Here is a 16,767-nt window from a genome sequence, read left to right on the forward strand (position 1 = left end):
TTTGATTTTTTTTATCTCCTTAGTATTATCAGTTTAAATTGATAATTTAAAATAAAAAAAAAATAACCTATTAATTAGGTTAATTATTTTTTATAAAATTATTAAAAGTAAAATTTCAATGTTACATTTAATAGTATATTATTTTATAAAATATATTTTATTATTTTTTTGAAATGTATTAATATTTAACAAATATACATTTAAATAAAATATTTTTTTTTCTTTATAAAAATGAAAAACGGAAAAGAGAGGAAGAGGTAAAAACTAAAAAACACAAGCACCTATGATTAGGGGTGTTCACGGTGCGGTTTGATTTGGTTCGGTTTTAAGGAAAAAAGTCATCCGATCCAAACGCTTAATTTATGTGCGGTGCGGTTTGGATTGGATGAACTTTTTATTGAAAATCCGATCCGATTACAAGCGGTTTGGATCGGTTTGGATTTGCGGTTTTTTAAATAAAAAAATTAAATATATATAACAAGTCTTAATATCAAATTTTAAATAATCAACAATGACATAACAAGTTTAACATATCTTAAAAAGCCAACGATAACATAACAATAGAAATAAAATCATAGGTTAGTTAAAATAAATAAATAAATAATATTTTAAACATAAAATATTTATTAAATAATAATAATACATGAATAATAAAAAAATGTATAACAAATTGAACGTGTTATAAATATAATTGTAAATATAATAATAAAATAATAATATTATAGCACATTGTGCGGTTTGGATTGGATTGGATCGGTTATGAAAAGTAGATCTGAAATCCGATCCAATCCAGTGGTTTGCAAAAAATAGAATCCAATCAAATCCGAATTAGTGCGATTTTAATCGGTTTTTGGTTTGGATTGGATTGGATGAGCGGTTTAATTTGGATCGGTTTGGATTTGAACACCCCTACCTATGATGGACGGATATTGATACGGATACGGGACACAACACGACACGATACGGGACACGCCGATACGCGAATTTTAAAATCTTATAAGACACGAAAACACGTATATATATAAAATATAAAGTATTTTTTAGATAAATCGTAATGATATTTTGATATTTTATTGATATTAAAATATACATTAATTTTTTAATTATTTTTAACATTTTATTTTAATTATATCAAGTATTTAAAATATTTTTTATTTTAATAAATAATAATATATACTATATCTAAATTTATTTCACGAATATATGTTAAGAATAAGACTGGACATACTGGCACGTGATAGTATTTAGGTGTGTCCAAGCGTGTTCGGAAAAATTTTTTTTACTTTTTATTACGACACAGTTGAACACATCAAACACATATATTAAACAAATATTGTGTTTAAAATATGTCCGACACACGAACACACGACAACTTATCGAAATGTCCATAATTTATATCATTTTGCACGTTAGAACAAGTTAGCAAATAACTAGGTACTAGATACTAGGTACTTGGGTGGGGAAAAAATGAAGGCAAAAGAGAAAGTAGAAAACTGTAGACTTCAGGTTTTGACTTTGTCAGGAAACAGCATTTGGCATTTGCAATGCAATTTGCCATTTCCCTGCCATGACGGCGCATCTAACACTCACTCTTTTCTGACTCAATCCACTCTTTCTCCAAACCTTAAACTTCTCTTACATTCTCTTAATAATAATAATAATAATAATAATAAGAATACAATGATCAATTTATCATCATGGTGAGGTGATGTATCATTTGTTTACAATTAAATGGGGTGTGAAATCTTATATTACAGTAATTATTAGAAATAAATTTAGGTAAATAATTTAAATGTGAATGTATAAAATTATTTTTATTAATTATTTTTTATTCTTAAAATTAATAAGTTATGCATGAATTTGTTTTAAGAAAAACAAATAGACAAAGACTTGAAATCCTATATATTTTTTAAAGTCACACTTATTTTAAACCAAAAGAATATAACATAAATTATATTTTTTGTTTTTAAAATATTTATTTTTTTAATAATGCTTTTAAGTTAATTGTTATAATTGAATATAATTAATCATTACCTTTTTTAGTATATATATATTGTTATGCTCGTAAATATTTCTCTAATAATATTATAATTATAATCAACCATGATAATTTCTCTAGGCTCTCTTTTTTATTATGCAAATATAATATATAATATATAATATAATATAATAAACCTTCTATCATCTATGGCTAAGAACAAGAATAAGAACAACCCAATAAAACAAAAAAAAAAAACTGTTTTTATTTTTTATTTTTTATTTTTCTCAATTTGTGTAATTTTCTGACCTGTTTTTACTGTTTAGTTTACAGTAGTTCTGAATTCTGATTAGACCACATTATTATTATTATTATTATTGAAAATTTGTTCTTATTTTTCTTCTGTTGATTAGTGTTGTTAATGTTTGGTGTTTATTGGATAACGAGAAAATAGAGAGAGAGAGAGACTTGAGTCATCGCCATTGACTAAAGCTTCCCCATTTCTTACTCTTTGAGCTTCCTGGCAAAATTTCTAAGCTTCCATTTTCATATCCCATATTCTCTCTTTCCACCATTTTCATACTCTCTTTCTTCCTGCCACTGAACTTTGTATCCTCTGAATTCTTCACTCTTTGAAACCAAAAAATTGAAATGTGAGATCTGATTGTTGTAAAAAGAAGCTTCTTTGGTTGTTCCACTGTGCTTTCTAGAATGTTCTATTTTCTCAATATTTTCTAGTTCTATTGTTCTGGGGTGTGTTTGTTTTTGGAGATTACAACATTGCAGGCCTTGTTCTGCTGCAATTCATTGTGTATATCGTTTTGTTTTGTCTCAAAGTCTCAAACTTTGATATCATAATAATCTTCTTTGACCAACTAAACCATAACCTTATTATCCCTCTTGCTGTCTCTTACTCATAAAAGTTTAAATTTTTATTTTTTATTTTTTATCCCATCATTGTTTTTTGCTTTGTTACTCCACTGCCTTATCAAATTACTTGGTCTTTGAGCTCTTTTCTGTGGGAACCTTTTCTGGGGTTTAGTATCTCTTGCTGGTTGCTGATGCTACCTTTATATAATAGTTGTTATTTTATTCTATTTTTGCTTGATATATGTGTTAATGGGTTATGGGGTTTTGGGTTGTGTGGGATTTTGGGTAAGTTGTTCCTCTTTGAACAGTCTTTGGTTCATTGATGCCATTGAAAGGTTATGATTTTCAGCCTCAAAAGTTTAGATTTTTCATTAGGAATTCTTGTTACTGAGGCTAATTTGTGATTTGGTGTTAGGGAAAGTTGCCATTTTTAATGAAACTTGGAGTTGGAATTGGTTTTATCTTAAGAGGGTATTTTCCCCTGCATCTTGAATCTTGATTTCGGATAGTCGAATCCGAAAAAGGTTCTGTTTTTGTTAGAGAATGAGGAGTGGTAGGAAAAGGAAGTTGCATTTGAGCAAGCTATACTCATTCACATGCTGTAGAGCATCATCTTTTGAAGATGAATTTTATTCTCAGATTGGGGGAAGGGGTTATTCAAGAGTAGTGTTGTGCAATGAGTTGAATGATTTAGAATCCGAGGTTGTTAGGAACTATGCAGATAACTCTGTTAGGTCTACAAAGTACACCCCTGCTACATTCCTCCCTAAATCGCTCTTCGAGCAGTTTAGGAGAGTGGCTAACTTCTATTTCTTGGTTACTGGCATCTTGGCATTCACCAGACTTGCGCCTTATAACGCTGCCAGCGCTATCTTTCCGTTGATTATCGTCGTAGGGGCGACTATGGTGAAGGAAGGCATCGAAGACTGGCGCCGGAAAAAGCAGGTAACTTAAACTCTATGTTGCACAAATAGGAATAAGAGTGTATTTAGTGACAAAGTTTGTTACAAATTAAGAATCTTTAAGATAGTATTTGATGAAACTGTTATCTGTTGCGAATTTCGTTTTATAAGGTTAATGTTTTGAACCATTTTGCACTATGCCTTGCAGCACAAGTGAGTATGTTATATAAATTCTCTGGCAAATTGCTTTTGCAGGATATTGAGGTGAACAATAGAAGAGTGAAAGTGCATAAAGGTGATGGAAATTTCGAATATACCGAGTGGAAGAATCTTAGAGTGGGGAATGTAGTGAAGGTAGAGAAGGATGAGTTCTTCCCTGCAGACCTCCTATTGCTTTCCTCGAGTTATGAGGATGCAGTATGCTATGTTGAGACAACGAATTTGGATGGCGAGACAAATTTGAAGTTGAAACAAGGCTTAGAGATAACTTGTTCCTTACACGGCGATCTCAGCTTCCAAAAGTTTAGAGCCACGGTCAAGTGTGAAGATCCGAATGCTAATCTGTACTCGTTTATTGGGAGCCTAGAATTTGGAGACCAAAAGTATCCCCTTTCGCCTCAGCAGCTTCTTCTTCGAGACTCCAAACTTCGCAATACAGACTACATTTTCGGAGCTGTAATCTTCACTGGTCATGATACTAAGGTTATCCAAAATTCTACAGATCCTCCTTCGAAAAGAAGCCGAATTGAGAGGAAGATGGATAGAGTAATCTACTTCTTGTTCTGTATCTTGTTTCTAATGGCATTTGTTGGATCTATTTTCTTTTACATCTTTACTAAAGATGACTTGCAAAGTGGACCAATGAAAAGATGGTATCTAAGACCTGATGATTCTACAGTTTTCTTCGATCCGAAGAGACCGGAAGCTGCTGCTGCATTTCACTGTTTGACAGCACTGATGTTATATGGCTTCTTTATTCCAATATCCCTTTATGTGTCGATCGAGATTGTCAAAGTTCTTCAGAGCATTTTCATCAATCAAGATATCCATATGTACTATGAGGAAGCAGACAAGCCGGCAAATGCCCGGACATCAAACTTGAATGAAGAACTCGGCCAAGTTGATACAATACTTTCTGATAAAACAGGAACTCTTACATGCAACTCAATGGAGTTTGTTAAGTGTTCTATTGCTGGGGTTGCTTACGGCCGTGGCATTACAGAGGTTGAGAAGGCCATGGGTAGAAGAAAAGGTTCACCTCTAAATCATGAACAAGTTATAGGGTCAGAAGCCGACAGCATCAACGAATCTTCGAATGGAAAAGTTTCCATAAAGGGCTTTAACTTCATTGATGAAAGGATAATGAATGGAAATTGGGTTAATGAACCTCATGCTGATGTCATCCAGAGATTCTTTCGCCTGTTGGCTATCTGTCATACGGCTATACCAGAAATGGATGAAGACACAGGAAATGTCTCGTATGAGGCTGAATCGCCCGACGAAGCAGCATTTGTGATTGCAGCCAGAGAAATTGGTTTTGAGTTCTGTAAAAGGACTCAGACTAGTTTATCAACATTTGAGTTGGATCCTGAATCTGGCAAAAAAGTTGAAAGGTCAGTAGCTTTTAACTGTTTTATCTGAGTAGTATCTTGAGCTTTAGGGACCTATATTTACATTAGCTAGTCTCATTTTGCAGGGTGTACAAGCTTCTCAATGTTTTGGAATTTAATAGCTCGAGGAAGAGGATGTCGGTCATAGTGGAGGATGAAGAAGGAAAAATTTTTCTGTTATGCAAAGGTGCTGATAGGTTGGTAACTGTCTTAGAATAGAAATATAGACACATTGAAAGACAAAAACGTATTCAGATATTTGTCCAATTGTTTTTGTCCTAAAACACTTATCAAAGGCAAGTCTAAATGATTTTTGATTGGTTGGCTTTATGTTTTCATGCAGTGTCATGTTTGAAAGGCTAGCCAAGAATGGGAGGGAGTTCCAAGATAAGACCATGGAGCATGTTCATGATTATGCCGATGCAGGTCTAAGGACCTTGATACTAGCCTATCGCGAACTTGACGTGGAAGAATACAAGGAGTTTCATAATAAATTCTCTGAGGCTAAGAATTTAGTTTGTGCGGATCAGGAAAGACAGATTCAGAAAATATCTAACAAGATTGAGAGGAATCTAATTCTTCTTGGAGCCACTGCTGTAGAGGACAAACTCCAAAATGGGGTTAGTTCGGATGCGAAAATACATGTTTTACTCATGAGGATTTCCTTTAGTCGCATAAAATGACTCGAAATGACGCCTTTCGTGTTGTTTTGATAGGTTCCTGATTGCATTGACAAGCTTGCCCAAGCAGGAATCAAGATTTGGGTTTTGACTGGGGATAAAATGGAGACTGCAATCAATATAGGGTACTTAATTCTAATTATGCCTTATTTTGTTCTTTTACTTCGACTTCACGAAAATAATTGCTTTTCGAGATATCTGAAACAAGAATTGCATTGCAGTTTTTCTTGTAGTTTGCTAAGACAAGGAATGAAGCAGATTATAATTCATTTGGAGAGTCCAGAAATTAAAGCACTGGAAAAGGGTGGAGACAAGCTTGCTATAATCTAGGTAAAATGAAATTCATCATCCTTTTCCGAATCTCTATCTTTTTCTTTATTTTCTTCTGTATACGATAGGGACTTGATTACAAAATTTTAAACTAGAGCTACCTAGTGGAAAAACATTGTAAACACTATAAAGACATGAGTCTAAACTTTTAAACTTTAGGGACCTAATTAAAAACTGAGTGAAATTATAGGAACTATCAGAGTAATTAAACCTTTCAAGATAGAACATGTTGTGGCCTTTTGTGGAACTTTGGAAGTGCGACTGCTCAGCCGGCTATGTTGTTAAGTGACACTTTAGAGCTGAAAATCTATATTCTGATAGTTTTATACGGATTCGTCTTTCAGGCATCTAGGCAAAGTGTCCTCCAACAGATATCTGAAGGTGCTGCACAGCTGACAGCATACAGAGGAAGTTCTCAGCAGGCATTTGCTTTGATCATCGACGGAAACTCGCTTGTCTATGCTCTAGACGATAACGTGAAGCACATGTTTCTAGAGCTTGCGATTCGCTGCGCATCTGTTATCTGCTGTCGCTCGTCACCAAAGCAGAAGGCACTGGTATTGGCCTATTATTGCTGCATTGGTAATAAAAGATAAAATAAAAAGGTAGTTTGATTTTGGAAATAACTTTGTATTGTTACTGTCTTGAAGGTTACTAGATTGGTCAAATCCGGAACTCGGAAAACAACATTAGCTATTGGTGATGGAGCTAATGATGTTGGAATGCTTCAAGAAGCAGATATAGGAATTGGAATTAGTGGAGTTGAAGGAATGCAGGTAATGAAAAATTCCTCAAATGGATTCATTTTTCTTTTCGAGTAAATTAGTTCCTAACAAAATAAATAAAAGACTTATTCATCATTCTTCCCATCCACCAGGCTGTTATGTCTAGTGACATTGCAATTGCGCAATTCCGATACTTGGATCGATTACTTCTCGTGCACGGACATTGGTGTTACCGGAGGATCTCATCTATGGTATTGTCATGCTAATATATTTTGATCTTAACATTCTCAAGATAGGTTCTAAAAGAGTATATGATACTTAATTATGTCAACTTTTGCTTCATTGTTTTGGCAGATATGCTATTTTTTCTACAAGAACATCACATTTGGATTCACTTTGTTCTTATATGAGGTGTATGCATCATTCTCTGGAGAACCTGCATACAATGATTGGCTTTTATCTATCTATAATGTCTTCTTTTCATCGCTTCCTGTGATTGCTCTTGGGGTGTTCGACCAGGATGTATCCGCTCGGTACTGCCTAAAGGTATGGTTTCTACTTACAGTGTAAAATGTTTTAAACAATTGTGTCTAATCACATTCGTTTTTTTGGATTACCATTCACTCTGTCATTTAGAAAGTAGTTGTTTATCTTGACATAGTGTTATGTGATTGGATGCGCTGATAGTGTATCAAAATTAAATTCTTGAAAAAATTGAGTGAAACTACAAAAACTATTAAGAGATTTGATTTAACCAGATATTACTATAAGCATTGAATTGATTTTTTTATAGTTGCTTGGTTTTCTTCTCTAATATAGTTAGTTCCCCTGTTAATGATGGCAGTTTCCATTGTTATATCAAGAAGGAGTGCAAAACGTCCTCTTTAGCTGGCGGCGAATACTCGCATGGATGCTTAACGGATTCATTAGCGCCATAATAGTTTTCTTCTTCTGCACGAAAGCCATGGAACTTCAGGCCTTCGACGTGGAGGGAAGAACCGCCGGGAGGGATATACTCGGCGCAACCATGTACACTTGTGTGGTTTGGGTGGTAAATTTGCAGATAGCTTTAGCTATAAGTTACTTCACCATGATCCAACATATTTTCATCTGGGGTTCGATTGCATTCTGGTACATCTTCCTCCTGGCATACGGTGCAATGCCACCACATTTCTCGATGAATGCCTATAAAGTCTTCGCCGAGACTCTGGCGCCGTCTCCGATGTATTGGCTTGTCACATTCTTTGTGGTGATCTCAACACTCATACCATACTTTTCCTACTCAGCAATTCAGATGAGGTTCTTTCCCATGTTTCATGAAATAGTCCAATGGATAAGGTATGAAGGGAAGACAAAGGATCCCGAATATTGTAACATGGTTCGCCAGAGATCGCTCCGGCCAACAACCGTCGGATCAACTGCTCGCCTAGCCGCCATGGCTAACGACACGCGAGACAGAACGATTAACCGTAGATAATGCTATCAGTCCTGTAGTTTATGTATAGATTTGTCAAAAGTATAGTGATTTTCTTTGTTCATAGGAAACCAACATTTTGTTATCATGTTGGGAAGAAGTGTAAAAAGTAAAATAGGGTAAATTTTATGTTTTTTTGGCTCATAGATAGAAGGAGTTACTTAGTGTATAGAAGAAGCAAGAATTCTTTGTAGGATAGGGTAGAAGGAGAAGGTGGTTTCTTTTGTAGAAAATGAAGTTCAATGAACTGAACTTGAGTAGTTCCACATTTTCTTTCAATCATCATATCAATTATTTTAATTTTGGTGCTAATAGAGATTTTTTCCCCCTTCTTTTTTGGTTATTTTAATGCTAATAACTGAGAAATTGAGTCCACTAATTGCTATTTTTTTTTTGACAAATTTATAAGGTGCCATGTTGTGTGACTAAAATGAATGGTAAATTGTCATCTTAATGTCATCCTCATCATAATGCACACATGTAACTCAATTATTGTTTTACTCTAAATTTACTATTACACAGAAATAAAAGGAAAAATCTTCACTTGGTAAAAAACCATGGTGTACCCTGCTGTGCATAAAACAGCAAGTATGCTTGCTGGAACTGTGCTTCTTCTTTATCAACTCTAGTTACCTGAAACAGATAATTCATTCATATTATTTTTGTTGAATCACCATATCTTAGATTATATTAAATTCTGTGGCAAATCATGAATGATTGAACTAATAATTAAGGAAATGATAGCTAATGTACCTGTGAATCATTCAACCTATGCCAAATGTTTTCAGCAGTGCGAACATAGCTATAGTAATGCCCTGAATCTTGTGTTCCAGAATGCACAACAATTGCATATAGATCATATTTGAATATTACCTGTCACATAAAAAGGTAAAAAATCAGTAAGAACATGACAACATTCACAGAAAAACAATTAGAGTAAATCACAATATTACCTGATTCTGAGAGGTATAAGGATTCAGATCCAAAACAGATTTATAAGAGACATACTTATCAATCTTTTTGGCAGTGTTTTGGTCATTCTTAAACCTCTTTAGATGCAATACTGCAATCTGAGGTGTTTCCTCCAACAAGAGTCGCTTCTCCTTGAAAACCTGTTCTTGACAGTTCTCGCATTCAACCTCAATAATTTCCATATTGGTGAATGAATCAAGTGCATCCTCAAGTGTTTCCACATTTTCTATCTCCAAGCTCAGGTCTGTTAGTTGCTCTAATGTATTAGAAATCTGATAACACTTCAAACACTGCAGCTTACTAATAGTTTTTCCCCCAAAGACTCTGTGCACAGGATTAGCATCCTCATCCGGTAAACACTCTCTAATCTTAGCAAAGGCAGCATGCATGAATTCATGAGCATCTGCCTGCTTGCCCTTTTCAAAATCAGGTGAAAAAACTGTAAAAAGGGTAGTCATGGATTCACAAACATATTTAACTAATCAAAACACAGTATGCTAGTTTCACAGTCATAAAATTTTAATGGGAAAGAATAAATAAAAATTGAAAAAATTAAGAGGATACAGCTCAAATTGTCAACAAGCCTTGAAGGTTTGAATGGATGTCTGGGAGTACGGAATGAAGAATTCATGTTGTCGCGCAGTGCACAAACAACACAGTAGCTGCTGCTCTCTGAATGATAATCACTACCTAAAATAATCCCAGATTATTCAAAACTTCAAAATCCAATAATAAAGATTGATTTTTGCTATGCAATATAATGTTCCAAGATCCTGACACATATCATATTAACATTGTGGATAATCACTATTGCACAAACTCATGTTACAGCTACTAATTCAACACATGTCACTGCCATACCTCCTAGTACTATCAGTCCTCAAATTACAAATACTTCTACTGCACAAGTCTCATCATCAGCTCAGGTTACACATGACATTACTATTCCAGAAGGTCAAATTCCTGTTTCTGGCACCCAAATCCAACTACCCCCTCTACAAGATAATACTAACTCTGTCAATACACATCATATGACAACAAGGTCCAAATCAGGGGTTTTAAAACCTAAAACCTTGATTGCTACTACTAAGAGTCTTTATGGACTCAAACAAGCACCTAGGGAATGGTTTCTCAATAGGATAACTGATACACAATTAAATACCCCACCCCACAAAAAAGAAAATTAAAAACAAGTAAAGAATACAAGGTATACTTACATGGGGTAGTGTGATTGCAAGAACGGATTTCATGAACAAATGGGACAGTGTGAGTTAGACACTGTAGGATGGAATTCATGTAGCATGTCATTCCTAGATTATGCATTCCAGCACCCTGTAAAATAAACACAAATCAAACCCCATACTTGGTACAAAGAAAAAGCAAAAAAGTATATCATTATTACAAAGCAAAAAAGTAATAAAAAGAAAGAAAGAAAGCAATAATCAAATGAGGAGAAAGAACATACAACAGAGGGTGAAGAAGGAGAAGAACTATCATCAGCAGAAGTTCCACTCTCAGAAGGCACAGAAACAGGTAAAGATTCATCTTTACATCTGTAGTCTTCATCATCAGTTAAAGATTCATCTTTACATCTGTAGTCTTCATCATCATCATCATCGAACGCTCCTCGTTCTAGTGGAATTCCAGGATCAGAACTATAACCAGCACCTGCAGCGATTCCACTTTCACAGAAAAGTTTTCTTCTAACCGGTGGTGAAGCCGCATTTTGAGCGGCGTAGTAGTTTTCCAGCGCGTCTTGGTTTCTAGAAGCAGCAGCACCACCAACTCGTTCAAAATCATCGAGAAGTTTTCTTCTAACCGGTCGTTCAGAGGCGCTGTCCAGAGCATTTCGCTTTCTACGCATTCTCGCGGCTCTTTTCTCCCGCGCTGCTCTTTTCTCCCGCGCCGCTCTTTTCTCCCGTCTTTTGACATTGTTCTTGCGGTTCGCCATGTAAGAGAAAGAAAGAAAAGGAGAAAAGGTTGAAGCTTTTTGGGTTTTGGGAGTGAGAGAGAAAGAGTTAAAACCGTTTAAGACAAAGCGAGTGAGCGAGCGAAAATTAGTTAGTTAGGGATGCTTGAATTTTTTGTATTATATTTTTTTATCTTATTTTCTTTTAATCAATTATTTTTAATATGAAAAAATGAAAGATATATACGTGATGGCATAATGGGAATTGCAAGGCAAAATCAGGTTTTTTTCTTTGTGGGAAATCTTTTTGGTGACTAGACTTTAATTTGTAGGAATTAGATATAAAATATAAAATAGTTAAGTTAGAGTGACAAATAAATAAAAATCTTATGATAAGCACAAGGTAAAAAAAACAGCTTTTCATTTAATCAACAATAAGAAACATGACCAAAAAAAAAAAAACAACAACAACAACAAGGTGTAATGACTAATGTGTTCCGTTTGTTAATCAAAAAAAAAAAAAAAGGTGTAATGAGAAAATATAGAGAAAGCATATCTTATAAAAGAAGACAACAATTAGTATATATTGTATTCATTATTTTAATTTAACAAAATTTGACTCTCCTTTTTTAAGAGATATTAAAATAATATTTTTTTTGTTTATAAAATATATACTTTTTTTATAATTTTTAAAAAATCTCTTCTTTAATTTATTTTAAAATATTTATATTAACTAATGTTAATTTCATTCATTTTTTAAAAATAATAAAATATTTTTTATAAAAATACCTTTTAACAAAATTTAATCACAAAATGGGAAGGACTGAAATAAATTATGACTATTAACGTAATAGTACATTTATAAATAAAATATCTAAAATGGAAGTATTACAATTTAAATAAGATAAACTTGTATGTTAACATTATAAATGAATAAAAGAAAAGTTAGAATGTTTAATTGATTATATTTAAATTTATATGTTATATATGATTGAATTTTTGGTTAATAGAATAATACACTGAACATAATTATTCATGATTGATTTTTTTTAACTAATGTGACTATATTTTGTTGACGTCCCATAATTATTCTTTCTATTAATATAATTATATGTAATAGCCAGAAATATTTTAAAGGATTAATTATTCTGTTGATCTTTATGATTTTACTAAATTTGTAATTAGGTTTTTATATTTTTTTTATTTTATAATTAGGTTCTTTCTAGTGTAAAAAATATTAGAGTTAACTGAATATTTCTCTGTAAATTGAAGATATTCACAATTTAAAATTTAATAAAATTTTTGACTACATATTTTTTTGAGTTAAATATTCCATTAATTTTAATATTTTTTTACATAAAAATTATCTAATTGCAAAATTAAAAACAATGTAAAGACTCAATAAAAAAAAGTATAAAAATTTAATTATAAATTTGATAAACTATAAGAACCAATAGAATAATTAAATTTATTTTAAAATAATTTTGACCCATATTGTCTAAATCACTGTCAAATTAAAGAAAAATAATAAAAATAATGATTATTATTATTATTATTGATTTGTTTTGGAAAATAATAATATATTATTGCAAAATAATAATAAATAACTTTTTAATGAAGCATTTATAAAAATATCTACGATGAAAATGTTAAAAATATTTTTTTTATAAAGTTTGGTTATATAAACTTTTCATATCTGAAAATTGAGTTTTGTTAATTATTTAATATAGACTTTTCGGTAGGACTATATTAAAACTAAATAAAAAATTTTTAAATTTAAATTGGATACTTTAAATCTTAGAAACTAAAATGTAGGAGACCAATTTAGTAATTTAATCTATTTTCAAATATATATATATATATATATATATATAATATTAATTTAATAAAGTATACTTTTTGTCCGTACATAAAATTTGGCAAAAGTTTTAAAAATATTTTTAAGTTTTATTTTGTTTCAATTTTATCCTAGAAATTTTTTTTTTTTGCATTAAATATACCCTCAACGGCTAAATTTTCAAAAAATTTAAGATCAATCTAATAATAATGCATAACAATTATGATTGATTTGCTTGTATTAAAGGTTGTTCTTATGAAATTATTGTTGAATTGGTCTTATATTTTTTAAAAAATTAGACGTCATGAGTATATTTGATGCAAATAAAAAATTTTTAAAACAAAATTAAAACAAAATAAAACTTAAAGAACTTTTATCAAATTTCATAAACAAAAAATATACTTTACCCTATTAATTTTCCATTTAATCTTACTATACCCTCAACTTAACGTTAGCAATCTATGTTTTATTGTTTTCTATTCCAACTTTCAACAAAGAAATAAAAGAAAACAATAATTGAAGTGATTTGTCATGTGTTTTATTTAGACAATTTCAACTCGAAATAATTTAATATAATTCTTTTTTTGAAAGAATAATTCAATATAATTCTTGAAATCCCATATATCTACATATATAGTGATAATTTAGATCAAAAGTTTCATTTAACCTTTTTCTATATATTATTCAATTTCATAATTAATTAAAAGTTTTTTTTTTCCTTCTACTGGAAGAAACAAAAAAAAAAAAATCTTTAGATGACAAAAATATTGGGGAAAAAGTTGGCTTTACCACTCTCTTAAGATAATTTTAAGTGCTTCTATGACTTTGCATTTATATAAACAGATTCTTACTCTATATATGGATCTTTTCTTTGGTGGAGCAACTTTCAATTAGTACCATAAAAGACCAAAATTAGTAAATTACTTGTAAGACACACAAAACCAAAAAAAAAAAAAAAAGAACAATATTATGTTTATCAATAATATTATTCAATATTCATAAATTAAATACTCTTGATATTTGTATAAAAATATAGTTATTATTAATTAATTATGTATTTAAATTATTTTTAACTAATAAAATAAAAATAATACATATTAATTATTAATAAAATACTAATATTAAACTAATATCTACTATTAAAAAGTGTATGCTTATAACCATAATTAAATCTTTTTATACTTTAACTTTTATTATAAGAGCGGCAAATAATTCTGAAATTTCGGAAGAGCTTTATTAAAGAGTGGTTGAAGGGTAAAATTATGATAATGGACATTATGTCACATCTTAATCAAAAGAATTATCACAATTATTATTCTATAAGTCTAATATTGTAATATTTAAGGTTTATGTAACCCTTATTATTAGTTTGTCTCAATTCTAAATTAATGTAGCGTTTTATCAATTATCTTAAAATGTCAAGACTAAGAAAATGATATATGGAGAAAAATATTTTTGTCTCCCTAGCTATAATTTAAAATTTAATTTAATAATGTATCTTAAAACTAATTATAAGGACTTATTTAAATTTTAATTAGATGAAACACCTCACAAAATAGTACTTTTGAAAAAGTGCAAATTGATGCATGAAGTTTTAAAGTTAAAACAATGAAATCAACTACTCCTAGAATCACTAAATCCACTCTTATTTTCTTCCACACATTTTTCTCCATTTCATTTTTCTTATGGTGGTTAAACCGGGCAAATTAAAAGCCTTTTTGTTTCTCCGTTCTCTCTTTCATCATTTATTAGAAATTAATTCTACATTTTTAACAATGTATAAGAAGTTAAGAACTAAAACGTTCATCCTTAAATGTTTTTTTATTAAGTAAGATATGTTACACCTTTGTTAATTAAATAAATTTTAAATTTTCATTTATTATATTTTAAATTAAGAAAATATTTAACGATAAAAAAATAACAAAAAAAATCAAAATTTACCTTATTTAATATTTATTAATTATTGTAATAATTAATAAATATTAAATAAAGACAAGTTCTAATTTTTTTTATCTCCTTAGTATTATCAGTTTAAATTGATAATTTAAAATTTAAAAAAATAACCTATTAATTAGGTTAATTATTTTTTATAAAATTATTAAAAGTAAAATTCCAATGTTACATTTAATAGTATATTATTTTATAAAATATATTTTATTATTTTTTTTGAAATGTATTAATATTTAACAAATATATATTTAAATAAAATGTTTTTTTTTTCTTTATAAAAATGAAAAACGGAAAAGAGAGGAAGAGGTAAAAACTAAAAAACATAGCACCTATAATGCACGGATACTGATACGGACACGGGACACGACACGATATGGGACACATTGACACGCGAATTTTAAAATCTTATAAGACACGGAGACACGTATATATATAAAATATAAAGTATTTTTTAGATAAATATATTTTGATATTTTATTGATATTAAAATATAAATTAATTTTTGTAATTACTTTTAACGTTTTATTTTAATTATATCAAGTATTTAAAATAATTTTTGTTTTAATAAATAATAATATATACTATATCTAAATTTATTTTACGAATATATGTTAAGAATAAGACTGGACATACTGTCACGTGATAGTATTTAGGTGTGTCTGTTTGGAGAAAAATTTTTTACTTTTTATTAAGAAACGGTTGGACACATCAAACACATATATTAAACAAATATTATGTTTAAAATATGTCCGACACACAAATGTACGATAACTCAGCGAAATGTCCGTACTATAGGATTTTGCACGTTAGAACAAGTTAGCAAATAACTAGGTACTTGGGTGGGGAAAAAATGAAGGCAAAAAAGAAAGTAGAAAACTGTAGACTTCAGGTTTTGACTTTGTCAGGAAACAGCATTTGGCATTTGCAATGCAATTTGCCATTTCCCTGCCATGACGGCGCATCTAACACTCACTCTTTTCTGACTCCATCCACTCTTTCTCCAAACCTTAAACATCTCTTACATTCTCTTAATAATAATAATAATAATAATAATAATAATAGATACAATAATGATCAATTTATCATCACGGTGAGGTGATGTATCATTTGTTTACAATTAAATGGGGTGTGAAATCTTATATTACAGTAACTATTAGAAATAAATTTAGTTAAAAAATTTAAATGTGAATGTATAAAATTATTTTTATTAATTATTTTTTATTCTTTAAATTAATAAGTTATGCATGAGTTTGTTTTAAGAAAAACAAATAGACAAGGACTTGAAATCATATATATTTTTTAAAGTCACACTTATTTTAGACCAAAAGAATATATGATAAATTATATTTTTTGTTTTTGAAATATTTTTTTTTAATAATTCTTTTAAGTTAATTGTTATAATCGAATATAATTAATTATTACCTTTTTTTAGTGTATATATATATATATTTATTTTGTTATGCTCGTAAATATTTCTCTAATAATATTATAATAATAATCAACCATGATAATTTCTCTAGGGTCTCTTTT

The 16,767-nt window shown here is 30.2% G+C and overlaps 1 protein-coding gene and 1 pseudogene across 1 annotated transcript; one reads left to right on the forward strand and one right to left on the reverse strand.

Annotated features, from left to right (window-relative positions):
* The first annotated feature begins 2,382 nt into the window (after positions 1 to 2,382).
* LOC112719723 (putative phospholipid-transporting ATPase 9) lies at positions 2,383 to 8,881 on the forward strand (annotated as a pseudogene).
* A 45-nt stretch (positions 8,882 to 8,926) lies between these two features.
* LOC112723710 (ubiquitin carboxyl-terminal hydrolase 20-like) lies at positions 8,927 to 11,618 on the reverse strand. The gene is made up of 6 exons (XM_025775162.3): positions 11,007 to 11,618; positions 10,759 to 10,873; positions 10,106 to 10,231; positions 9,523 to 9,980; positions 9,323 to 9,442; positions 8,927 to 9,202 (listed from the first exon to the last, which is right to left on the reverse strand). The coding sequence occupies exons 1-6, from the start codon at positions 11,490 to 11,492 to the stop codon at positions 9,110 to 9,112; spliced, it is 1,398 nt and encodes a 465-aa protein (XP_025630947.1). The 5' UTR covers positions 11,493 to 11,618; the 3' UTR covers positions 8,927 to 9,109.
* Between the last annotated feature and the right edge of the window lie 5,149 nt (positions 11,619 to 16,767).

The sequence above is a fragment of the Arachis hypogaea genome, chromosome 11 (genome assembly GCF_003086295.3).
Source record: "Arachis hypogaea cultivar Tifrunner chromosome 11, arahy.Tifrunner.gnm2.J5K5, whole genome shotgun sequence".
Lineage (NCBI taxonomy): Eukaryota > Viridiplantae > Streptophyta > Magnoliopsida > Fabales > Fabaceae > Arachis > Arachis hypogaea.

Bases quoted from the DNA above. Each gene is read 5' to 3' on its own strand.
- LOC112723710 (XM_025775162.3), bottom strand. From the start codon at position 11,492: ATGGCGAACCGCAAGAACAATGTCAAAAGACGGGAGAAAAGAGCGGCG. The intron at 10,232-10,758 runs GTAAGTATACCT...GGATTATTTTAG, and splicing joins TTGCAATCACACTACCCCAT to GTAGTGATTATCATTCAGAG. The intron at 9,443-9,522 runs GTAATATTGTGA...TTTATGTGACAG, and splicing joins CTTATACCTCTCAGAATCAG to GTAATATTCAAATATGATCT.